The sequence below is a fragment of the Leptopilina heterotoma genome, unplaced genomic scaffold (assembly GCF_015476425.1).
Source record: "Leptopilina heterotoma isolate Lh14 unplaced genomic scaffold, ASM1547642v1 Lhet_59, whole genome shotgun sequence".
Taxonomy (NCBI): Eukaryota; Metazoa; Arthropoda; class Insecta; order Hymenoptera; family Figitidae; genus Leptopilina; species Leptopilina heterotoma.
This window is the reverse complement of record NW_025111133.1, coordinates 1,997,109-2,022,281: the sequence shown is the minus strand read 5'-3', so window position 1 is coordinate 2,022,281 and position 25,173 is coordinate 1,997,109. Positions and strand designations below refer to the sequence as shown.

Genomic DNA, 25,173 nt, shown 5'->3' with positions numbered 1-25,173 from the left:
ATTTATTCCTAAATTCTTTTTCTTTTCCTCAAGTGACAAATTCTAGTTCTTTTCTCATTTTCAAAAATCAACGGGTTTTTAGACAATTTCAGTTTAAAAAAAGAAAGGCTAACGAAAATTAATCTTTTAAAAAAAAGAAAATATCTGAGAAACTTTGTTACTTTTTTTCCTCTTTTTCATGGAATTTTCAAATTGGATAAACGAAGCTCTTATTCAAAACAAATGCCATTAAAGTGTATACATAAAATATTTATTTTTTCTTGAGCAATTTCTTGCACAACAAAATTATTAAATTTGTTTTTCTACTAAGAAAATATAAAAATATGTACAATAAATTAGTAAGTATAAAGACAATAGGTACAATACTATCACTGTACAGTACCACACATCGACTTTTTTGTTTTCTTAGAAAATTAGTCGGAAAATTATCTATCCGCGTTTAAATGACTTTTCACGGTGTATAAAAATCGAGATCATGGGTCTCGATTACTTTTTCTTTTCTATACAATTCTCATTATTAAAAATTATTCCACACTCGATAAGTTCTTTTAATCATTTTTTTGAAATTTAATCGTCAAGTGCAAAAAAAAATTCCAAAAAGATTGATTTCAATTTCAATTTTTCTTGCTTTTTCGTTTAATTACAATAATTTAAGTTAAAAATAGAAGTTCATTATGATTTAATTTAAAAATTAGTACAAAAAACGAACTAAACTAAAATCAAGGAAAAATTGTTAATTATTCAAATATAAATCTTTTTGGGAAAAAAATAATTTTGTTACGAAAGAATAAAAAAATGTACACGATCTGTTTTCTTTTTCGAGATAAATAAAGGACTAGAAAAAAAATATTTAAAAAAAGAGTTAAAAAAAAGAAAAAAGAATTTGATAAGCTTTGAAACATACCCGAGTGTTTTTTTTTTTGCTATCACCTACAAAAAAAGAAATAGGTAGGTCCTGTGTTCACTATCACAGTTATGTTTAAGCAGCAGATATCGATCAAGAACTCTCTTTCTTTTTTCTCAAACGGCTCAAAAAACGATTGCTTTTTTTTAAAGAGAAAGTTTTAATGATAAAGACTCACTGGACCCAAAATGCTCCCTCACCACTCCGGAGTCAAAAATACTTTAGTTATCCTCTTACGGATTTTCACTTCCTTATGTACACACTCAGGACCATATTTTACACTTGAATTTTTCTTTTTCTTCATAAATCTAGCAAATCTCTCTCGTTTTTTTCGAAAGGGTTCGTTACAAGGAAGATTGTTCCTGTTCCTGTTGCTCACAAGGTCCTTCACTAACAACACATTCACTAACTGCTTCACGTTCTGGTTGCTTCTCCTCAATTGGAAAATCAGCCTTCATCTCCATTGGTGGTTCGGGTTCGTAAAATTGTTCATTATTCTCCGGAGGTGGAAAAACTTGATTCACCATTTGCGGCTCACTAGGAGGAAGAGGAGGTGGAGGAGGTTCGAATTTCTCATTAACCACAATGTTCTCGGGAGGTTGGAAATTATCTTGATTATTGGCAGATTCAAAGTTTTCATTATTGGCAGGTTCAAAATCTTGAGTTTTATTCGTTGGTGCAAATGATTCGTCAGATTGTTCAATGGGTGTTTCGAAACACTGATTATTAGTTGTCTTCTCATCGTTGATTGATTCATTTGGTTCGAGTGGTGGTTTCGGTGGATTGAATTTGGCATCGTCGAAACTCTCGTTTTCTGTGCCTGGTGGTCGTTCGTCGTTCACTGATTCATTGAATTTACTTGAATTATGTTCACCCTCGAATTGATCGGTTGATTGTCGTCTCGGTCTTTTTTCGCCTTCGGGTCGTTCAGAATCGGCGGCTTCATCTGCCATTGATGATGGACTGACATTGCCCCATCTTGATTTGCGACTTCGATTACGATTCTCACGATCTGTTGTTGATGATGACGATGATGTTCCACTTTTATTATGATCTGGAAACTTGGACTTGGGATGATGATTGTCGCGTTGAGTGTGTTCATCAAGATCGACGGGACCAGCTGGCTCCATCCACGGTCCATTCTCTGGATTTCTCCAGGGTCCATCGTGTGGTCCCTTTGGACCCATTGGGCCGAATGGTGGTCGAAGTAGAGGACCAGGTGGGCGATGAACGTCGTCGAATGGCGGCCGGAAGAATGGCTCCTTCTCTCTGGCATCAAATTGCGGTCCACGTGGTCCAAATGGTGGTCGCATTCCGGGCCTCATGCCACGTGGTCCCATTCCCCTTGGATGGAACATTGGCGGACCTGCGAAAGCAAATTCGAATTAAAATTTTGAAAATAAAGTACAAAAGAAAAAAGAAAAGCAAATTCGAATGGAAATTTTGAAAATAAAGTACAAACGGAAAAAAAACACTAGTTGTAACATTTTGATAATTTAGTATTTCAATTAATTTATTTTTATGCTAAAATTTAATGAATCAATTTTGAATCAATATCAAAGTTTTTTAAAATGTAAAATATTAATTGGAAATTTGAAACATTTTTTTTTTTTTGCATTTTGAAAGGAAAATAACTTTAATGAAGTTCATAACGTTTAAGATCAAAGATTTAGAATAGAAAATATTTTTTTAGAAAATTCTATATAAATACCGTAAATTCTGAAAGAAAGTATAATGTAATAATAATAGTATTTTTAAGTATAATAATAAAAATATTTTAAATTTGTGGGAGAAGAATAATAATTTAGTAACAAAATTTAAGAAATATTAATCGTTACAGCACATTCAAAACTTTAAAATAAAACCTAGAGTAGAAAATGAAAATTCAGATTCCTTTTAAAGTCTTCAATTCAATTCGAAAATTTTGATAAATAAAAGAAATTAGTTTTATAAGGGTTGCCACAAAAATGTAGTTTTGTTTTTCTCTGACTTTCCCCTGATTTTCAGACAAAATTTTGACTTTTTCCCTGCGACCCTTAAAAATATTCTAATTCACTGTAAAAATGATTAGATATTCAAAAAATTTTCTGATACTTTTATTTGCAAATTTCTTTAATTGTAAAATTATACGAAAACATGAATAACTCATTTTTTAAAAAAAATATTTAATCATTATTATTTTTCCATATGAATTAAGATTTTCAAAAATTTTTAAATTCAAACCTTTTGAAATTTGAAAATTTATAAAAATTGCTAACTGTAACCCCTCCAAAATTATCTACATGATTTCAATTCAATTTTCTGGAATTTTTAACTAAAATTCTCTAAATCAATTATTTTTATTAATTTTTGTCAAAATTCGTTAAAAATCCAATGATTCAAAAAATAAAAATAAATTTACTTAAATTAATTTTGAAATACACTTGTTTACAATTCAATTTTATTAAATTTCAATCATTCGGAAATTCTTTAATTAAAAATATATTAAAAAAGAAAAAATTCAAAATTCAATTATTTTAAATAATTTTCAGAAAATTCTTCTCTAAATCAATTATTTTTAATAATATTCAAAGAATTCTTTTCTACATTAATTAGTTTTAATAATTAAATAAATATTAAAAAATTTAACTAATTTTAAAAGAATTTGAATTAAAATTTTTCAAAAAACAAAGTTCAACAAAATTTCTAGTTAAATTCATTAAAAATTGAAATTTCCTAAAATTTCATTTTGAAACGTTTTAAAATACAAATACTTTTTGAAATAATTGAATAAATTTATGTAAAATTATTAATTAAATAATTTATAAGTAATAATTTTACAATAGTTTTTCAAGAATTAAATTGTTTTAAATACATTCAATTTCACATTCTATAAAGTTCAAATATTGTCAGAAATACAAACGAAAATAAGTTTTTTTTGTTTTTTTTTTGTGATTTCAAACAAAATTAATAAAAAATCGTTTTTACTTTAGAAACAATGAAGCTAAATGAATTTTATGTTTGAACTTTTAAAAATTAAAATAAACTTTTTAATAATAAAAATTTTTCCATACGTTTTGTTAGGCGGATTTTGATCTTATGAAAACTGTGAAATTATTTTATTTAAAGTAGTTTTTGCTAATTTTTCATTGCAAACATGCTTAGAATATAAATAAACAAAACTTAACTTTAATTAAGATTAGAATAAGTATTAAATTTAAAAAAATTGAACATTTCGAAATATTTTCTTTTATCATGGAAATTCCGTTCCGGAATTTCAAAAATATTAAAACATGACAAATTAATTTAATAAAATTGAATGAAATAAAAATTAAATTTATAACGAAAAGTAAAGATATTTTTTGTTTATGAAAAATCTGTAAAAAATTACCATGTGGTCCACGTGGGCCGATTCCAGGACCTCTGGGTCCAAATCCATCGGGGCCCATTGGAGGACCTCGGGGACCTCTTGGTCCCATCATTGGTGGTGGTCCAAAGCCGGGTTCCATTGGTCCATGGAAGAAATCACCGCCTCCTCTCCTCCTGTGATCGAAATCGGGATGTTCGCTGATATTCCTACCGTCAAATCCGTCCTGCATTCTTGGATCAAAACCCTCACGTTGACGCATCTCGAATTCAAAACGCTCTCGTTCAAAATCGTCCACTGGATGCCGTCCCCTCATGTCCGGCCTCTCGAATTCATCACGTGGTGGTCCCAATCTAAGATCGAAGTCCTCCTGACGCGGTCCCGGTCCTATTCGATTTTCAAAGTCCTCCGGAAATCGTCCGCCGAGCATTCGCGCATCGGGAAACTCCTCAAGTCCCCGCATTGGTGGTCCAATTGAACCCCGCCGTCCAAAGTTCGGTCGCTCGCGATCACCAGGACCACGAGGTGGAAAATCACGTGGATGTTCCGGTGGAGCGTCTGGTCCACGAGGATGACCGCGGAATTCGGGTCCACGTAGTGGAAATTCGGGTCTCTCTTGCGGGAATTTCGGCAAATCCATCAGCGCCGGTGGTGCATCATTTGCTCGACGTACGGGCGGAGCGTCAATTCTCTCACTGCTGCGATTACGATTTCTCTCCATACGATCGTCGATAGGCAGAGTTCCATCCGCCAATTGACGGAGGCGATCGGCGAGACTCATTTTTGCTTCCTTTTTACCCGATGTCTCACTATTCGCATTAGTTGAAGGTGGATTATTCTCCTGATGTCTCGAACTTGAATCTCGACTATCACGGTCGCGCTCTCGTCTCTCGTCACGATCCTTATCACGATTGTCGCGTCTTCGATCACGACCTCGATCTCTTCCACGGCCACGATCTCTGCCACGATCATGTCTGTCACTCTCACTGCGATCGCGAGGACCTCTGTCACGATCGTCACGATCTCTTCTGTCGCGACTGTCGCGATCTCGGTCCCTATCACGAAAATCGCGATGAGACGATTCGTTGTCCAAACGGCTGTCTGGTCCTTTTCCAATTGCAGCTAAAAGTTGATCACTGAGACTCTGTTGTTTTTCTTTTGGAGGATTGCTTGTTGTCGGAGGCATTACGTCTTCCATTTCCACGTCCATGTCGTCCGAGTTATGTTGCTGTTGCTGTTGATGATGATGCTGCTGAGCTAAGTGCATCTGCATTTGAGGTCCGACGCCAAAGGGCTGACGCATCATTGGCAAACTGGGTAAATTGGATTCTGAAGTGGGTGGCGGAACTCCAAGCGGTGGAACGTTTGGCGGCATACCTATAAAGAAAATTCAGTCATAATTTATCATTTTCTCAGACATCAAAGTATCACAAAAATTTAATTTTCTTTTTCCCTGACTTCCAGACAAAATTTTCACTTTTTCTCTAACCCTAAATGAATATTCTGATTTACTCTAAAAATAATTAGATACTCAAAATGTTCTATTACATTTATTTACGAATTCTTTCATTGTAAAATTATTCGAAAAAATCAATAACTTTTTTTTTAATTAAATATTTAATCAATATTATTTTTCCACAGGAATTAAAATTCTTCAAAACATTCAAATTCAAATCTTTTTGAATTTCAACAACTCAAAAGAAATCGATCACACCGAGTCTTCGACTCGGAATGATCGAATTCTTCATGTTTTATAATAATTAAAGATGGCCTAGTGATAAAATCATTATTTTATATTATAAGAATACTTTTTGAATAATTTCATAATCAAAAATAAAAGTTTTACTTATTAAGTACATAATTATTATTGATTATATTTTCAAAAATCTTAATATAATTCTTCGCAAAAATTCAATTATTTTCATAAATAATAACATTATTCGGAAGAATTAAATTATTCTTATAAATGGTAAAATTCTTCGCAAGAATTCAATTATTTTCAATACAATTTTAATAAAACTTCTAAGAAAAAATTCAATTATATTGAAGATAATTTTAATAAAATTTCTCTAACATGTTCAATTATTTTTAAAAGTTTTAATAAAATTTTTCAAAAGAATCCAATTATTTTCTAAAATTTTAATGAATGCATCGAACAATTCACTTATTTTTGTAAGTAGTAAAATATTATAAAATTGAAAAAAAATTGTTCATAAAATTCAATTATATACAAAATTTCCAATTAAAATGATTAAATGATTAAAGAAACTTCAATATTTTAAAAAAATTTTTTAAATTCTTCAAAAGAAAGGATTTTTCAAAAATTTTAATAAAATTCTGTTCAAGAATTCAACTATTTTCATAAATAATAAAATTCTTAGAAGAACTTCAATTATTCTCAAATTTTTTGATAAAATTCTTTGCAAGAATTCATAGATTTTCAATATATTAATATTAAAATTGAAAATATTCAAAGAGAAAAACTATATAAAAAAAATTATTAAGCAAAATAGCAAACAAGTACAACAGTAACTTCAAATTGCAAACAGATTACCAGAATACAACAATTATTAATATAGATTGTTACTCTTAAAGAATTTTATCAACAAATTTTTAAATAATTGAATTCTTTCGACGAATTTTAATAAAATTTTTAAGAATAATTACATTTTTTGAGAAATTCGATTAAAATTATATTAAAATAATTTAAATTTTGCAATGAGTTTATATTATGTTGCGATGTTAATAATCTAAATAAAAAATAACGCACTGAATTCTAACATTCTAACATTGAGTGTAAATTTTATGTTTACATATCGAAATATATTTAAAACAAAAAATAGAAAAGAAAACTTTTTTATTTTTTATTATAAAAGGGTGAAAATGAGAAAAATCTTCAATAAAAGGGAAAATGGTAAAAAATCATCAAAAAAGGTAAAAAAAAGTGTCAAAATTGAAAAAAGGGACAAAAGGGGGAACTTGATAAAACAAATTAAATTTTTCAAAATTTGATATTTAAAGATCAAGTAAAATAATACATACCAGTTGAATTGGGTTTATCGGAAGGAGCAGCAGGCGCAGGAAGTGGAATTTGAGTGAGTAATCCAACGTTGACTCCTGCTCCGAAAGGTGTATTGACCTGTGATGGCATCATTTGCTGCATCATACCCGGGGGACCAAGTAGTCCTTGCATATTTGGTGGCGGAACTCCAATTGGAACATTTGGCATCAAGCCGTGTGGCATTTGCAAGCCCATTGGTCCTAACATACCTGCAATGTATTCATACAAATTGTAATTTTTTTTATTTCTCCAATTTTACTATTGTATAAAATTCCACATCTTCAATTTTACTATTAAATTATATTTCATTTCTTCAATTTTACTATTAAATTATATTCCATTTCTTCAATTTTACTACTTTATAATTATATATAAATTTCTTTGTTTAAATAAAAAGAAATATATTATTATTAGAAAAATCCCATGTTTTCGATAACAAAAATTGTTAACATTTTTTTTACATATTTTGAGTTTTTAAGTTTTTAACTTACGTGGAACATTGGACATAGGAAATCCTGGTGGCATCATTTGCAGCTGAGGATTTGGCGGTGGTGGCGGCAGCAGAGGCGCAGAAGTTGGCGGTCTTATAGGTGGCGGTTGACTAGTATCCAGTAATTGTTGAGGTGCTTGATTTTCATTTACGTTTCCAACTGTTTCAGGCAATTGTATTCCTCCTGGAGGTAAATTGTGCATTTGTAATTGTTGACGCACTCCTTCTGCGTTTATCGCATGTTTCAATTTACCTGAAAAAAAAGAACAATTTTCTAGTTAACAAAACTGTGATTGATAATTTAGTAAATTGGAATTTAAAATTGAAAATTAAAATTCCTAATTGAATAGACATTAAAACTAAATTTTAAATATCAAAACGTACAAATGCCGGTTCCTTGTTACACTTTATCGATAAAATCCCACGTAACTAGATTAAAAATTGCAAATAATATAAAAAAGACAGTAAACTAACCTTTCAATCTCATAGGCAATGTGTCTTCATCAATCATTCCACCTTCTTCCAAAAGTTCGAGTTCTTGTTCAGAAATATTGTTCAATTTATTCCAAGGAATATAGCTCACTCCCAATTCCACTTCCCAGTAATCCTTCCATTCCTTTCCCTTAACTCCTTTACCCGGAGCCCACGCCAGCTGAAAAAATATTTTTTTTTTAAATATTTTATAAAGAAATCGATCACTCAAAATTTTTTTTTAAGTCCCCCATTTTTTTTCATAGTTTTAATTTATTTTTCCAAGAAAAATTGTAGATTACTCACCGTAATTGCTTTTCCCTGCATTTTCTGATTTTTCAGTTTCGTCAGAGCACGATAGGCATCTTGTCTTCGATTCATACAAATGAATGCACAACCTCGAGGGGAAATTAAATCAATACTAACAATGTCTCCTAATTCTCCAAAGGTATCGGACAATTCTTCCTGGTGCACCAATTTTGAAAGATGACCCACCCAAAGTGTTGTACTGCAAACTGAAAACGATATTTTTGGTGTAATTGAAATTTTCCAATTTGAATTAAAAAGAAAAGAGATTATTTTAGTAATTTTCCACGTACCACTGAGTTTCTCTCGAACAATTGGAGGAAGTCCTCGCTTTCTACGTTCTCGTTCCTTTTCTCTTTCCTCCTCGGTTAATTTCTCTCGACTATCGTCTCGTTTTCTGTTACGATCTCTTGAGCGTGATCTAGAGTCAAATTTAAGAAAATAAATAAAGGAAAAACAAAGCAAATAAATAAAAAAATAAAATACAAAAATCCTAAGGAAATTATTACCTTACTCGTCTCGACCTTGACCTTGATCGAGACTTTCTGTCGCGGTCTCTGTCCCGTCTGTCTCTATCTCTATGTCGAGGTGATCGAGATCGACTGTGACGACGATAACGTTCCGGCGAGCGACTTTGGGATCTCACTGGTTCGTTGACTATCTCCACACTGCTACTGTCTCGCCTCTCAGTGATGCTCCTACTGTTTCGACAAAAATTACGTTTTAGTCTAAGAATTTACGGTAATTCAATAAATTTATATTTTATAATTGAAAAAAATATAATATAAAAAAACTCTCGGTGATTAATTCAAGATTTCGAAAATAGAAAGTGGAAATGTTCAGGTAAAATGTAAACTTGTAAAAATTACCTTTCATCAATAAGAGGACTTTGTGAAGGAGGTGGTGGACCTGGTGGCAATGTTCTAATTAAAGGAGGTGGTTGCGACGTAAAAGGCAGAGCAGGCGGATAACCAGGAGGCGGTTGACTCATATCCTGCTGTATCAATCCCGAATTCGAATTACCAGGAAACAATCCTTGATTTGGTTTCAATACGTCTGAAGGTTTTAATTCACACTCAGAAGCAAACGGAAGATTCTGAAATATTCGTTCAAATAACAATTTCTAGAATCATAGAAATAGTATAATATTAATAAAATTAATAATAATAATCATAATAAACATAATAATAAAAATACAAATAATAATAAAAAATAAAAATAGATAAAATAAATATCACCGATAAATAATAATAAACTTTTTTTGAGAAAATATAAAACTCCTTTTTTTCGGAATTGAAACTTACTGGAACAGTTTGAGCAAGATGTTTATCGAATTCCTCCTCTTGTTGTTTCATTTGTTGTAATTTTCGCATCTTCTCCTCCATCTCCTGTTGCGATTGTCCGGTTTGCATTGTTTGTTGCAGTGTTTGTAGCTGCCTCAAAACTTCGGGATTCGTCAATAAAAGTCCCAAACTCTCAAGACTTCCTGTCGTTGATACGGCATTATGTTGATTGACATTCGGATTTAAAACTGGTGAACTGCTTGTGACAACAACATCGTCGTCTTCTTCCTCGCCATAATCGAAGTCAAGTAGTTTCTTGTCGAACTTCACTGAACTTTGAGCCTCATTCGCTGCCTCTTGTTTCTTTAACAATAATTGTTGTAAGTGTTGCAATTGATCTAGAATATTCACGTCAACCTGATTCGAACCAGATTGTCCCTGAAAATAAAGTTGGTTAAAATGGACGAAAAAAGACAAAAAGCGAAAAAAAAATTAAAAGTAATAGAAAATTCCTCCATGAGGAAGTAATTAGAAATAAAGCGAAAACAAATAAAATTTGTAACAAAAATGCAGGGCTCAAACAAGTGAAAGTAATTAAAAATACGGACTTTACGAACCAAAAGTGAATGAATTAAAACTATAAATTAAATTTTTTCTCATTGAATTAAGGAAAATTTTTTAATATAATTGAAATTTTTTCCAAGAATTTTATTAAAATATGTGAAAATAATTTAATTTCGAAAAAGAATTTTATAACTTTTAAAACTAATTGAAATTTTGACAAGAATTTTATTATTTCTAAAAATAATTGAAATTTTGACGAGAATTTTTTTTTAATTTTTTAACATAATTGAATTTCTGCGAAGAATTTGATTACTTTTGAAAATAATTGAATTTCTACAATCATTTGTAATTTCTCTAAAATTCTCCAAATTATATCGTACAATTTACGAACTTTTTGTCCTAGTTTTCTTTCAAATTACGGACTTTACGGACCTTTCTTCAAAAAATCGGATTTTTACGGACTTGAAGCAAATTTACGGACCTTTACAGAATTTACGAAGCTAGTTCGAGCCCTGAAAATGAGATGAGTAGAAGAAACAAAATTCGATAATCAAGCAGAAATAAAAAAAAATTCCTTTGAAACACCAGAACTCTTATCGAAAGAGAATAGTTATTCCAGAGACGTAACAAACACAAAAAACTAACCAAAAGTTTATGTGCGTTTACCATATTGGCTGTTTCCATTTTCGTTTGAGCCAACCAGGCTGGATCGATGGTTTTCGTACTGGAAAACATTTTTGGATCTTTCGATGCACTTTTCATTGTCGGCGATGCTTTAGCATTTGCACTAGCTGCATTTACTCCTAAAAAATGCCAAACACTATTAATCATATTCCTTAGATACTTAAAACGAGAAAAATTCTTTTTCCTTGAATAATTTACCATTTGTACTGATTGATTGCTCCTTATGTATTGGATGATTTGGATCGACAAGATCGAAGAGCGGTTGAATTACTTCTGGTGGGAAGACGGCATTCTTTTGCCATAAATTTAAAACACGAATGACTTTACTCTTGTCTTCGGCAGGACACTTGAGTAAATTAAGGAATGTCATTTGCATATTTTTTGCGAATCTTGGGGCAAAAACATCTTTTTCAACTCCAAATTGATGTCTCGATTGTCGGACAATTGAATCAATTACATAGAGACCTGGTACCTTATACTCAGGTTTACACTGAAAGTAAAAAAAAATTTAGTTTTAAAAATGCAAAAATTCTTTTTTTTCGTAAATAAAAACTTACTTTTTGTATAAACTTTTCCACACTCTGAACAACATGTTTGTAAAATTTAATGGCCTTGATTGCACCTCTTGTGAGTGAATTCATTTTGGCTTTTGATATCGGTGGCTTGACATCGTACAGAGCAGAAAGCTGAAAATAAACAATATTTTGTAAATACATTCACAAATTCAAATAAATTACATCTAATTTCAGAAAGTTTTCATATTTTTTCTCTTTCTAATTCTCTAATTTCTAAAATTTTTCTAAAATGAAATTTTTAAATTCTAAATTTCCCATCAAGCGATTAAAATATAGCATTTTTTTCAAGCATATAAAGTACAAACTGATATGGCTGATCATATATCAAATTAATGGGCAAGTCCATAAATTGTAAATTAATCATGTTTACACAATGCAATCAATTTACAAAAGAAAATAACGAAATAAAGCAATTGAGTGGATATAAACTAAAAATAAGTGGGAAAAATTGAAAAAATTCGATGTATTTTAAATAAAATTGCATGCGGCGTCAGTTGAAAGCTCTGATAATACAGAGGTATGAAGTTTGGTGTTTGATTGTAAAAATTGAGATAACTATTTTGTTTGAATTGTTGGGAAAGATAATAAATTGTGATGCTTTAAACATGAAGGAAAATGCACCGGACGTGAATAATTGTGGAGATGTTTTGCTAATCGGCCCTGATGAAAGGGAGGGTTGCCCTTTCAACGATGACCTCCAACGGGAAGGAAAAATTCTCACCTCTGCATTGAATGCTTTTACAGCATCCATCTTTGTAGATTTGTGCGACACGCACTATCACTATTTATTAATTATTTCCATACGTAGTAGCTCACTTGGTTTTAAGAAATATAATAATCTTTTTTTACTATCGCGCACTTCGTTAACAGAGCCATGCCATTCAAGATGGCAACTGCTTTGCCCAGAATGCATTGCTTCACATGACGTCAGTTTTTCTGTTCAATCGGTAAATGCAGAGTTACAGCGGCCAATATTATCGACAGTATAATTTTTCTTCATTCACTTGTGTGAAACATTTTCCGGTGTTTTTTTTCTAAAAAAATGTTACAAGATCAGTATTTTAAAAACTAAAAGTGAAAGATAGAGAATGTCTTCAAATTCTGGTTTTGAAAGAAAAGATGATAATGAATGGAGGAGAAATTTGTCGATGAAAGAGAATACTTTGTATGGTATTCCACCTTACATGCCTATTTTAATTGAAAACATTCCAGATTATGTGCAATTAAAGGACTTTGAATTTGATCGAGTTAAAGAAGTGCAAACTGTGGGAATAGTTTATGGAAATGGATGGCAAGAAGCTTTAATTCATAATTGTACTAAAGATAATCATATCTCAATAAAATTGACATTTGCATGTTGTAGACATGAATCACTGCAAAAATCTGGTTACATGCCGGTATTTTATATTTCATTTTTTTAATTATTTAGAAAAGTATTAAGTTTCTAATAATTTTGTTTTAATTACAGGGAAAAAAGATACCTTGCAAATTATTTGGCAGATTAATTAATTATGAAGGAAAACCTCTGTTAGAGGTTCATCATTTTTGTAAAACAAATGATATGGAAGGAAGCTTAAAAACAATCACAATGCTTTCAGAATTAGTGAGACAAAAGTATCATTATTATGCGTGTTCTAAGAATCCTTAGTTATTAATTATAAATGTAAATAACAATAATACTAAGAATAATAAATACATTATTTTTGTTTAAATCGTTTGAAATGAACATTGAATATTAGTCAATTTATAGGTTATGTTTTTGTAAACAAATTTAAATTTTTTAACCCTGTGAAGTAGGCGCATAAGTTCTAAGGGAGCATACACACAAAAATAAGAAATGAATCGCCAGTCGTTGATTGGCTGATAACAAAAAATACAAAAATTAAGGGAAAAGTTTAATTACCAAAACCAATCAAATTTGTGTACTTTTTCTAAGGTTGAAATCATTTTGCATTTTTGGTGCATTCACAAGATTTTTGAATAGTTGGTAACACTGACTCATTTTTTAGAATTCAGACAAATTCACACCCTTCAGAAAACACCTTCATCCCGCCAATTTACTTCTGTAGTATTTCTTTTAGCTCAAGTTTAATTAAATTTTAAACACTAAAGAATAAATTAAAGAGAGTATTATTAAATAACCTCACCTGGTGTTGATTATAAATAGGTAAAACAACTCGTTTATCAAATCATTCAAAATGCCGGCCAAACGAGGCAGACCAAAGAAGCAGGTTAGTTTTTCTTTTGTTCTCATTGGTTCCATAATATCTAAAAGATTTTTAATGATTTCAATCAAACATTAAATAGAAAATAAAAATAATTTCTAATGATAAACATTTTATTCAATTTTATCCTAAAAATGATTCGACAGACTTTTCATGTCCTTGTGAGAAATTTGTCTTTTACAAGAAATTTAATGTCCGCACTAAAAAATGTTCATCAAGCGCAAAAGGTGTAATTATTAGAGAATAAATCATTTTTTTAAAATAAATTATTACTTTTTTTCTTAGGGAAATGATGCAAGTCAGGAAAATGAAGAAAAGAAGGAAACAACCCAAAAAAAGATGAAAAGAGATTCAGATTCAGATGAGGAAGTTAAAGAAGAAGAGCCTGCATCGAAAAAAGCTAAAACAGAAACAAAGGACACCAAACCAATGGTGAACAAAACTGATTCAGACTTGAGTACAATTGATTTCTCATGCAAAAAACTTAATGCGGATGGAGAAGCTTATAATATTAAAATTTGTTCCTGGAATGTGTCTGGCATTAGGGCTGTAATTAAAGTAAGTCGATTTTTTCTTTCTATTCTTGCTTTGAATTTTTTTTAACAATAAGATTTCAAACTAAATAAATACCTAACTAAATTAAAATAACAAATTTCAAATTAAATTAAATTAAATTTGTTATTTAGTAACAAAACTAATTATGTAATAATTTTAAATGTATTTTTCCTTTTTAGAAAAATGGATTCAAATACATCAAAGAAGAAGATGCGGACATTGTTCTTTTGCAAGAAGTAAAATGTAATAATGCTAGTTTACCAAATGAAGTTAAGTTACCGGGATATGAACGATACTTTTTGGACAGTAAGTAACTTTTAAAAAAAATTTAATAAAAAGCTAAAGAAAATAATATTTTCTTTATTAATTGTAATAATTATGCTTTTTTCGATTCCTTTTTAAAATTTAATTTTTTTCCCTCAGGTAAGAAACAAGGATACTGTGGCATGGCATTTTTCTCGAAAATTAAGCCAATTAAAGTGATTTACGGTTTGCAAAATTCTAATTTTGATCACGAGGGTAGAATTATCACAGCAGAGTATGAAAATTTTTACGTAATTAATGTCTGTAAGTATCAATTATTTTCCAAAAAAATTTCACGAAAGAATTCAATTTTTTTGCTTAATCCGTTATTAAATCTTTGAAGAAAACAATTATTTCCAAAAAAAATTCACGAAACAATTCAATTTTAATTATAAATAGTCAAATTCTTTGGAAAAATTCAATTATTTTTAATACAATTTTAACATTTCATAAAAGAATTTAATTTTCAAAAAATTTTTAATATTTAAAAAAAAATCTATTATTTTCTACAATTTTAATAAATCCTTTGAAACAATTTAATTATATAAATAAATAATAAAGGTCTTTGCAAAAATTCAATTATTTTCAAAAAAAATGTCACGAAAGAATTAAATTTTTTTCTTAATTCATTATAAAATTTTTCAAAAGAATTCAATTTTTTTCTAAAATTTTAATTATTAATATATTTAATTATTAATATAGAAGATTTAATAACATTATTACAAAATTATGAAAATGTAAAAAATCTTTATCTTTCATTAGTTAATTTGTAATAATATTATTACAAACATTATTACACATTAATTAACACTATTACAAAATTATGAAAATGTAATTAATGTTTTTGTTTCATTAGTCAATTTGAAAATTTTTTTTAGATGTCCCTAATTCTGGCAGTAAATTAGTAAATTTACAGAAGCGATTAGATTGGAACATGACATTTAAAGAACACGTGCTAAAATTAGACAACAAAAAACCAGTTATCATTTGTGGAGATATGAACGTTGCCCATGAGGAAATAGGTAAAATAAATATTTCAAACGAATGAATAAAATAAAATTAATTGAATGACAAAAATATTTTCATGGAATTTTTTTCAAATGAAAATTTCAAGTAATTAATTAATTATAATTAATTAATATTAATTATTACTAATTAATTATAATTAGTTAATATTAATTAATTTAAGTAAAAAAAATTTTGTTTTTGTAATCTGCAGATTTAACGAATCCGAAAACAAATACAAAAAATGCTGGTTTCTCGCCTGAGGAAAGAGAAGGAATGACAGAATTTCTCAAGGAAGGTTTTGTCGATACATTCAGAGCATTGTATCCCGATAAGACAGGCGCTTATTCGTTTTGGTCGTATTTTAGAAATGCGCGTGACAAAAATATTGGATGGTAAGTACATTTTTTATTTATAAATAAAAAATTAATTTTATTGAGTTGAAAATTTAGTTTAATTTGTTTTGAATAAAATTGAATTTAATTTCGAATTTTCAGGAGACTGGATTACTTCATTGTTTCCGAACGCATTAAAAATAAGATTTGTGATAACGTGATGAGAGACAAGGTTTATGGAAGTGATCATTGTCCTATTATTCTCTATGCTACTTTGTAAATCATTGTTTCACAATGTCTTTGTGTTTCATAGTTTCTAATCCATATTTCTTCGAAATGTTCTTTTTAATTTTGTAATAAAAACAATAAAATTGGCAAAGTCCTATAATATTTGGTGGTTAATTGTTCCATTACGTCTGCACTAAATTTATTCAACACTATCAAAATTTTATTTAAGAATTGTTTTTCGAAAGCTTTTTTTAGAGAAATTTAAAATAAAGCGCGCTACGTTTCAATTGGTCGGTTCACGAGAGTAACAAGATGGCGTCAAGATCAGCTGATCGTCTGCTAGAGTGACGGATGAAATTGTTGGTTAAAGTTTTGCCAGTGGAAGTTGACTTTTCGATAAAATAAACCGTGTTTAATGTACGAATTTGTGTGTGTAGATAGCAAATACAAGATTCATTAAACAGAATCCGATGACGTGTAGATAATAACTCGAGTGTCCCATGTTGTCAACACCCGAGAAACGCGGATTTAATCGCGTACGTCATTGACAGGTGGTGCAGGAATGTCGCAAAAGCAAAACAGATAGAATTTTTATTCCTTTGGATATTATTGTGTTTCGTTTATATATTTAAAAGAAAAAGTGGTTCGTGATTGATTCGGCTGTAATGAGCGATTCAGATCAGCAACAATTGTATGTGCCTTACAGAGAATATCAAAGTCAGAATAACATCATTCCCACAGGCAATCTAGTGGAGACTGATGCACTCGTCGATCTTTCATTAACTCCAACCAATAATTTACCTCAAGACGAGGAATTTCCAGAACTACTACCTGACGTCGCCTTTATTCCAAATCTCAACTGCGATCAAACGATAGCCATTGATTCCCCTGGAATTGACCGGGAGAGTCAACCTCTCCTAGGTCGTCTCGATGTCGATGTCTCCTACAACCGCTTTCCTGGTAATACTTTTATTGAATACTTATTACTTATTCATCATCTTTTCCTCTCAAAGACTTTGGTTCAAGTAATCAAGCAGGTCTTTTACTTTCAATTACCCGAAAATAAACTAAATAATATTAAATTAATATTTAATTAGTATGTTAATCTTGTACCTAATTCTCCTTATGACTCATCGCTTTGTTTCACTTTGGTTCACACTTTGTTTCACTTACCTAAATAACAATGACAAAAGAACAATTCGATTTATTAATTATTAACCTAATTTATTTTCCCCACCAATATTTTAATATTCTTAATCTTATTTTCTTTAGTTTATGAAAATCATTTCTGTAAAACGTATGTATTACCTATTTTTTTCTTACTTGAATCGATCTAATATTTTTTAGATAATAAAAAATCGATATAATCCGGCGTCTCAAATTACGTGGTGTAATATTTCTTTCAATTTGCGTTATTTATTTTTGATTTGCGGCCAACAACGCATTTTTTATAAATAAAAAAAAAGTTGTTGACTTAACAATTTGCATAAATCGTTTTGAATTTCTAGACAATAATTATATTATTGAATTTTTACCTCGTCTTTTTTGCAAGGATATAAATAGTACAGGTAATATAAATGTATGTGTTTTTCAACACAAATCTATTGACTCAATAATTTTTAGATTATTATTATTTTATTTAGAAAAAAAGTTATCACAAGAGATTATTATCTCAAACTGTTTAAACGATTTAATCATTTCTCATTTTAAAAAGGAGACATTTAAATGAGAAAGTATTAATATTTGGAGAAAAAATCAATTTTTTTTAACAAAATATCAAAATTCTTTTTCATTATATATATACACGATTTGTATACAATAATCAAACAATTGAGAAATCATATTAATACAGTAAATCAACTATGTGAAAAGTTTTATATATTGTTTTTAAACTTGCAAATAATTATATGTACCTTGCAACGAGCGATAATATTTAAAGTAACACATTTTTAACGATAAGGTAGAAAATTACGCAACCAGTTATTGCCAATAGCTTTTTGATGACGATTTTCACTAAAGTACTATATAGTTAAAAAAAAAAAGAAAAGAAATAATTTGCCTACGCGTACTATGACATATTTTATTCTTCTTTGTAAATACTTGGGACAATCAGGATTTCGACAAAATTTCGAGTAGCAGTGATACAATGACGGAAAACGGATCAATTCTGGATAATTGGGACAACTGGTCACTTTATTATCAAGGTATTTTCGTTAATTTGGGAATTTTTCATCGGCAACTGGCACATTCAAAAATAGACATTATTTATTTTCACTGTATTTACGAATTAGGTGATAAAATTAAAAAAAGACTTCAATTTTTAATGAATTTGATTCAATAATATGGAATTTTTCTTTTTTGTTAAATTTTCTCTACGCGGTCATTATTTTAAAAATAAAAACTATGTATTTCGCAAGTGTTTAAATTTAAAAAAAAAACCTCTTTTTCTTCGATTATAGTTATTCAAAAATGGATAATTAGAAATATTGACGAACTGGGAAAAAGATTGAAATATTTTTGAAACAATTTATGTAAAATTGCTCTTGAAATTACCTGCAATATGTGTCAAATATTGTACGCCGTGAGAATTTTCTTTTTACTGTTGACAACATTGCATATCATTACACGACCACGATAAACGTTTTTCAAAAAGTATTTCTATTGAACAATTGGAATTATAGTCTGACGCAAGATTACATCATCTGTTTTTTAATATACTTTAAATCCGTTTCTTTTTCATTTAAATCACATTTATTATCTTTTTTTTTTGTAGATGATCCGTCGTTTACTGATCTGGTGTGCGAAGCCGAAAGCGCAATAAACAATGGAATTTATCCCGAAAGAATTTATCAAGGATCGAGTGGAAGTTATTTCGTCAAGAATCCTCAGGGGGTAAATATAGAAAAATATTTCCAATTATACAAAATTTGAAAATGATACAATACTCTCAATAAAATTAGAAAAAGAAATGAAAAAATCTCAGGACTCGAACCAGTGAAAGTAAATTTAAAAATACGGACCAAAAATTAATTAAACTTTTTCAAAAAAATTAATTTCAAAATTCAATTATTTCTAAAAATTCACGCTATATTGCTTTTAATGTTTTAATATTCAATTATTGTCTAAAATTTTAACTGAAATTAATTTTTAAATCGATTTTTATTAGAAAATTCTACTAGAATTCAATTATTTAAATTCAAAAATAATTAATTTATCGAATGTTTCTTAAAATTCAATTCCCATAAAGAATTTTATAAACAAACTTTTAAATAATTGAATTCTTTTGAAGAATTTAAAAAAAAAATTTTTAAATAATTGAATTCCTGCAGGAATTTAATAATTTTTGACAATAATTAAATTCTTGCAAAGAATTATTATATTAATATTTCTAAAAATAATTGAATTCCTGACAAGAACTTTATTATTTTTGAATAATATTTAATTTTTGCGAAGAATATTATTACTCTTGAAAATAATTGAATTTCTGCAATAATTTGTAACTTTTACAAAATTAAATTTTTATTCGTGTTTTTTTAACTAAAATTGTTCTATAAAATGCATTATTTTTAATAATTTTTGAAAAAGTTCTTTGAGAATTTTCAAATCTATTTGTTTACAATTCAATTTTACGCAAATTTCATTGATTATTCGGAAGTTCTTCAACCTGTATATTAGAAAATAAAAACTTAAAATAATTTTTAAAAAAATCCGCAATTACACTTTCTAAAAAAAATTATTTTCACAGAATTGTTAGTTAAAAATATGAAAATTCAGATTTTCAAAGATTTTAATTTGAAACCTTTTCAAAATTCAATTATTTCTAAAAATTCACGCTATATTGTTTTAAATCGATTTTTATTAAAAAATTCTAATAGAATTCAATTATTTAAATCCAAAAAAGAGAATTTATTGAATAATTGCATGTTTCTTAAAATTGGATTCTCGTCAAGAATTTTAGCAATAAATTTTTAAATATTTGAATTCTTTTGACGAATTTTCATAAAATTTTTAAAAATAATTACATGTTTCGAGTAAATTGATTAAAATAATTGTATTAAAAATAATTGAAATTCTACAATGAGTTTTATTATTTATGAAAATAATTGAATTCCTAAAAAGAATTTTATTATTTGCGAAAATAATTATTTTCGTAAATAATACCAGTAAAAATTTTATTATTTATGAAAATAATTGAATGATTGCAAAGAATTTTATTACTTTTGAAAATAATTGAATTTCTGCAATTATTTGTAAATTCTCTAAAATTCTCTATCAAATTACGGATTTTACGGACCTTTTTTAATTAAAACTTGACTTTTACGGACTTCAAAAAAATTTACGAAGCTAATTCAAGCCCTGAAATCGAGAAAAATGAAGAAAAATATTTGATTAGCGAATTGTAATTTTTGCAGAAAACAATAGGAGTATTTAAGCCAAAAGACGAGGAACCATATGGAAGACTGAACCCAAAATGGACCAAGTGGATGCACAAGCTCTGCTGTCCATGTTGTTTTGGAAGAAGTTGCTTAATTCCAAATCAGGGATATTTAAGCGAGGCTGGCGCGAGTTTAGTGGACAGAAAACTTAATCTTGGAGTTGTACCTAATACGAGAGTGGTGAAATTAGTTAGCAAAACGTTTAATTATCCAAGATTTGATAGACAAAAGGTGAGAATGAAAAAGGCCATTATGGATCAATTTCCAGCGGTTGGCTCGCATTTCAATCGCATTGGACTGCCACCAAAAGTTGGATCATTTCAATTATTCGTCGACGGTTACAAGGACGCTGATTATTGGTTAAGACGCTGGGAAAATGAGCCACTACCTCCACATCTCGCTCGGAAATTTCAACTCCAATTCGAGAGATTAGTCATTTTGGATTATATCATTAGAAATACGGATAGAGGTGAATATTCTACCCTCGAGTACTTTTTACGAAAACGGCACAATTTTTCCTTTACTCCAATTTTCAGTTTTCTAAATTCTTTCTCGAGTTGAATTTATAATTTAAATTATAAATTCAAAAGTAAAAACTTGGAAAAGTAAAAATTCGAATTAATGGAAATTTAAAGAAAAAAACAAACTAAAGAAAACTGTTATCTCCACAGGTAATGATAATTGGTTAATTAAATACGAACCACCAGCAAAAAATAGTCCGGAAAGTGGAGACGTAAAAATTGCAGCAATCGACAATGGACTCGCATTTCCATTCAAACATCCGGACTCGTGGCGTGCTTATCCTTATCATTGGGCATGGCTTAGTCAAGCGAAACAGCCATTTAGTGAGAGAACAAGAGAATTGGTTTCAGTCCAGCTCTCAGATCAAAATTTTGTACAAAACCTTTGTAATGACTTACATCAGTTATTTAAGGTGAGTTCTCCTCGCGAAATTCATTCCAAATCAGAAAAAAATACCTGTAAATTTCATAAAGTGCGAAAAAAATTACAAAAATTTAGAATAACTAGCGAAACGCGATATTCCCGTTATTATTTAGCAAATTGAAAAAATAGTATTTTCAAGAATATAAACATTAATTTTTGAATAATTTACTATTTTCAAAAATGTTAATAAAATTTTGTCGCAAAAATTCAATTATTCCCATAAATAATAAAATAATTGAATTCCTGCGAAGAATTTTACTATTTATAAAAATAATTGAATTGTTTTGAAAAAGTTTATCAAAACTGGGAAATAATAAAATTTTTTTAAAATTCTATAAAATAATTGAATCTTTTATTGAAATTTTATTAAAATTGTTTTGAAAATAATTGAATTCCTGCGAAGAATTTTACCATTTTTTAAAAATAATTGAATTTTTCCAAAGAATTGAATTGCTGCGAAGAATTTTACCATTTTTTAAAAATAATTGAATTCTTCCAAAGAATTTTTATAAATTGTAAAATTCTTTGCAAGATTTAAATTAATTTTATAATACTAATAATATATTTATTTATTTATAATTTTATATAGATAATAATAAAATTCTTCTCAAGAATTCAATTATTTTCAATACAATTTTAATAAAATTTCTGGAAAGAATCCAATTATTTTCAAAAATTTTGACAAAATCCTAAAATGAAATTAATTTTTAAAAATTTCAATTAAAATTATTGAAAAAACTCCATTATTTTCAAGAAATTTACAGAAATTTTTCAAGAAAAACTTAATTATTTCCCAAAAACTTTAATAAAATTGTTTAAAAGAATTTAATTTTCTATTAACAATTTTATAAACTTAGAAGAAATTCTTCATAAAATTTAATTACTTTTAAAATCTATATTAATAATCGTATTCCGGTATTTGCAATAAAAAGTATTGAAAAAGAATTCCATTACATATTTTCAAAAAATTGAAATAAATTCTTCAAAATTCAATTATTTTCAAAAATTTTTGCGAGAATTTCTTAAAGATTTACAAAATTATGTGATTAAATTTTTTAAATGACATAATTTTGTAATCTTTAGATACAAGAAAAGGGAATATAAAAAAATTATGATAATTCTACAAAATCTACTTATCTCTGAAAATAAGATTCTGATTTTGATCAAATACCTTTTTTTTGCAGCAAGATAAAGGCTTTGATCGACATAATTTCGACAGGCAAATGAGTGTGATGCGAGGTCAAATATTGAATTTACAACAGGCTTTGAAAGACGCCAAAAGTCCTGTACAACTTGTACAAATGCCGGCTGTAATTGTCGAAAAGTAAGATTTTTTTATTTTTACAATAAATTTTAAATATAGAAAATAAATTTCTTTAATAAAATATTTTCATAATAATAATAGTAATAAACATATAATTAATAAACTATTAATAATAATAAAAATATAATTAATAAAATATTAATAATAAAAATATTAATTAAAAACTTTTTTCCAACAGGTTTTCTAAAGCGAATGGAGGAGCGCAAAAATTATTCTCCTTCTCAGGCGCATTCACGCAACGCTTCCAAAGTAAAAGTCCTTTCTTTTCTTGGTGTTGAAAGAAAGAATTCTAATCACGGAAATTGAGAAGATTACGAAATGTTTTTAACAAATATATATATATACATACAAAAAAAGAATTGCAACTTTCTACATCGATGACTCCCTAATTAATTTTTTGTCTCTCTTTTAAAACTCATTGACAATGGAACATTAATTTTTAATTAGTCCTATGTAGGATTAGTTACACAATAATAACGAATCGATCATTTTAATTCGAATTCCTTATTCATATGCTTACACATTGTATAGAAAATAAAGCATAATATGTTGAAGTCAGTTTTCCCTTGTCACGTTTTTGCAAAAAAAAAAGAAGAAGGGATTTATTTATTGACAAGGCAAAAAAGCAAACGTACATGTACAGATTTTATCTTAGGCGTCGAACCAAAGCAACAACTTTGAATCGATTTAATTAACTTTTATAGCGTTTGTGCCAAGAAAACATTGAAAAAAAAAAATAATCATTGTACATTATCTCCGCGTCCGAATTATTGTCTCCAATAATTTAAGTGCGTCTCATTGTCAAATAATAACTATCGAGATAATTGAATGAAAAAACAAATAATTGCAATTAAATGAATTAATTGTAAGAGAAAAGAAAAAAATAACTTTTAGCAATGGAAATATTCAATAATTATGAATCATAATAAAAATTGTAAGAACAAATAATTAAAGAAAATAATCAACTGATGAAAAATAAGCGAATGAAAAAATGTATTGTTTGATTTAAAAAAAAGCGGACGGGATTTTTAAATTAGAATGAAAAAAGAATTGTGACTGCTTATGGATAATATTGATTAAGTCAATATTTCCTGTCAGTTAATTAGTTGAAGAAAAACTGTTACAAAAAAAAAAATATTTACGAAATTTCCATGGAAAATAAAACCCTTACGTTTGTAATCACTTTTGTCTAATTTCCCATTTAGACAAAATTTTTTCTCAATATTTATATATCTATATATATTTTTTGTTACTATTTGTTTAGAAATACTTAGTTTGCCAGTTAATTATTATTAATTTACACGAGAAATCGTTTCTAATAATGTATACATATATCTTATGTTTTAATAACCAATCACCAACTGTCAAAACAAAATTGACAGTTTTCATATTTGCTTACATTTTTTTTTATACAATAGATTCTTTTTTTCAAATATAAAAGTCAACTGACGTATACGATGAACAAAAAAGTTTTAAAAAAAAGAAAATAAAAATGGAAATTATAGAATTTTCTCCAAGAAATGAAAAAATTTCACCGTTTACCGACTTGAATAAAGTAATTTACAATTCGCTCTTTCTAATCATCAGAACAAATTTTATTTTAAACATTACGACGATGAACAAAAATTATGAAAAAACCAAAATTTTGAAAATAAAATCTTTTAAATAGTTGTACATAATAAAATTTCCTCTCATTTTTTAAAATGCTTTTGAGAAAAAGAAACTACTAGACACGCCTGTGTATAATTATGTCAATTAGGATTTTCAAATTGTTCTCATTTATTGCTACTTGAAAGAAAGTGTTTTAATTGTACTTAAAATTTAAATCGTATTTTTAGAAAATGTCCTTATTTTCATGGTATACACAGAAAATATATTTAATACATAAATAAACTTTTTATTTAATTTACGATTCTTTTCCTCTAACTTGGTGAAGAGTTATTTAAACATTCAATTCAAATTGTTTATTAATGAAGAATTATTTGAATATTTGTTGTAAATTGTTATAAATATTATTAAACGATTTTTAAATAATTATACTTTGCTCTACTTCATTAAAATTTTATGCTAAAAAAGTATTTTTTTAAATTATAATTACGAAAATTTGTAAATTGAAAACTTTAAAAAAAGTTT

General features: G+C 28.2%; 4 protein-coding genes across 10 annotated transcripts; 3 read left to right on the top strand and 1 right to left on the bottom strand.

Moving 5' to 3' along the window:
* Positions 1-228: 228 nt before the first annotated feature.
* On the bottom strand, positions 229-12,587 carry LOC122509001 (SR-related and CTD-associated factor 4-like). 4 transcript variants are annotated; one of them, XM_043622718.1, is made up of 14 exons: positions 12,406-12,587; positions 11,667-11,795; positions 11,308-11,599; positions 11,071-11,228; positions 9,883-10,299; positions 9,448-9,701; positions 9,088-9,279; positions 8,872-8,999; positions 8,579-8,787; positions 8,276-8,453; positions 7,803-8,054; positions 7,293-7,520; positions 4,275-5,627; positions 229-2,270 (listed from the first exon to the last, which is right to left on the bottom strand). In XM_043622718.1, the coding sequence occupies exons 1-14, from the start codon at positions 12,433-12,435 to the stop codon at positions 1,249-1,251; spliced, it is 4,842 nt and encodes a 1,613-aa protein (XP_043478653.1). In that variant the 5' UTR covers positions 12,436-12,587; the 3' UTR covers positions 229-1,248. The 4 variants fall into 4 exon arrangements, with proteins under 4 accessions (XP_043478653.1, XP_043478655.1, XP_043478654.1 ...); XM_043622720.1 differs by having other exon boundaries at positions 9,448-9,674; XM_043622719.1 differs by having other exon boundaries at positions 11,092-11,228.
* A 46-nt stretch (positions 12,588-12,633) lies between these two features.
* Positions 12,634-13,396, top strand: LOC122509008. Of its 3 annotated transcripts, none has more exons than XM_043622736.1 (2): positions 12,634-12,975; positions 13,153-13,396. In XM_043622736.1, exons 1-2 carry the CDS (start codon positions 12,773-12,775, stop codon positions 13,187-13,189), a joined length of 240 nt encoding a protein of 79 aa, XP_043478671.1. In that variant the 5' UTR covers positions 12,634-12,772; the 3' UTR covers positions 13,190-13,396. The 3 variants fall into 3 exon arrangements, with proteins under 3 accessions (XP_043478671.1, XP_043478670.1, XP_043478669.1); XM_043622735.1 differs by having other exon boundaries at positions 12,634-12,998; XM_043622734.1 differs by having other exon boundaries at positions 12,634-13,081.
* Positions 13,397-13,710: 314 nt separating this feature from the next.
* LOC122509006 (exodeoxyribonuclease) lies at positions 13,711-16,497 on the top strand. The gene is made up of 7 exons (XM_043622733.1): positions 13,711-13,915; positions 14,195-14,467; positions 14,644-14,770; positions 14,888-15,031; positions 15,646-15,789; positions 15,987-16,167; positions 16,270-16,497. The coding sequence occupies exons 1-7, from the start codon at positions 13,883-13,885 to the stop codon at positions 16,385-16,387; spliced, it is 1,020 nt and encodes a 339-aa protein (XP_043478668.1). The 5' UTR covers positions 13,711-13,882; the 3' UTR covers positions 16,388-16,497.
* Positions 16,498-16,666: 169 nt separating this feature from the next.
* LOC122509004 (phosphatidylinositol 4-kinase type 2-beta) lies at positions 16,667-24,929 on the top strand. Of its 2 annotated transcripts, XM_043622731.1 has the most exons (7): positions 17,131-17,295; positions 18,449-18,539; positions 19,109-19,227; positions 20,748-21,240; positions 21,443-21,705; positions 22,901-23,040; positions 23,219-24,929. In XM_043622731.1, the coding sequence occupies exons 1-7, from the start codon at positions 17,266-17,268 to the stop codon at positions 23,316-23,318; spliced, it is 1,236 nt and encodes a 411-aa protein (XP_043478666.1). In that variant the 5' UTR covers positions 17,131-17,265; the 3' UTR covers positions 23,319-24,929. The 2 variants fall into 2 exon arrangements, with proteins under 2 accessions (XP_043478665.1, XP_043478666.1); XM_043622730.1 differs by lacking the exon at positions 18,449-18,539 and having other exon boundaries at positions 16,667-17,295.
* The last annotated feature ends 244 nt before the right edge of the window (positions 24,930-25,173 follow it).

What these genes read in the sequence shown, in the direction of transcription:
- LOC122509004 (XM_043622730.1), top strand. Translation starts at nt 17,001, where the DNA reads ATGAGCGATTCAGATCAGCAACAATTGTATGTGCCTTACAGAGAATAT. An exon ending in CTCCTACAACCGCTTTCCTG is followed by an intron (nt 17,296 to 19,108) that starts GTAATACTTTTA and finishes TTTTTTTTGTAG; the next exon opens with ATGATCCGTCGTTTACTGAT. An exon ending in CCGGCTGTAATTGTCGAAAA is followed by an intron (nt 23,041 to 23,218) that starts GTAAGATTTTTT and finishes TTTTTCCAACAG; the next exon opens with GTTTTCTAAAGCGAATGGAG.
- LOC122509006 (XM_043622733.1), top strand. Translation starts at nt 13,883, where the DNA reads ATGCCGGCCAAACGAGGCAGACCAAAGAAGCAG. An exon ending in GAGGCAGACCAAAGAAGCAG is followed by an intron (nt 13,916 to 14,194) that starts GTTAGTTTTTCT and finishes TTTTTTTCTTAG; the next exon opens with GGAAATGATGCAAGTCAGGA. An exon ending in TGAACGATACTTTTTGGACA is followed by an intron (nt 14,771 to 14,887) that starts GTAAGTAACTTT and finishes TTTTTCCCTCAG; the next exon opens with GTAAGAAACAAGGATACTGT.
- LOC122509008 (XM_043622734.1), top strand. Translation starts at nt 12,773, where the DNA reads ATGTCTTCAAATTCTGGTTTTGAAAGAAAAGATGATAATGAATGGAGG. An exon ending in AAAAATCTGGTTACATGCCG is followed by an intron (nt 13,082 to 13,152) that starts GTATTTTATATT and finishes TTTTAATTACAG; the next exon opens with GGAAAAAAGATACCTTGCAA.
- LOC122509001 (XM_043622718.1), bottom strand. Translation starts at nt 12,435, where the DNA reads ATGGATGCTGTAAAAGCATTCAATGCAGAG. An exon ending in TAAAAGCATTCAATGCAGAG is followed by an intron (nt 11,796 to 12,405) that starts GTGAGAATTTTT and finishes GTTTATTTTCAG; the next exon opens with CTTTCTGCTCTGTACGATGT. An exon ending in ATTGCCTATGAGATTGAAAG is followed by an intron (nt 8,055 to 8,275) that starts GTTAGTTTACTG and finishes CTTTTTTTTCAG; the next exon opens with GTAAATTGAAACATGCGATA.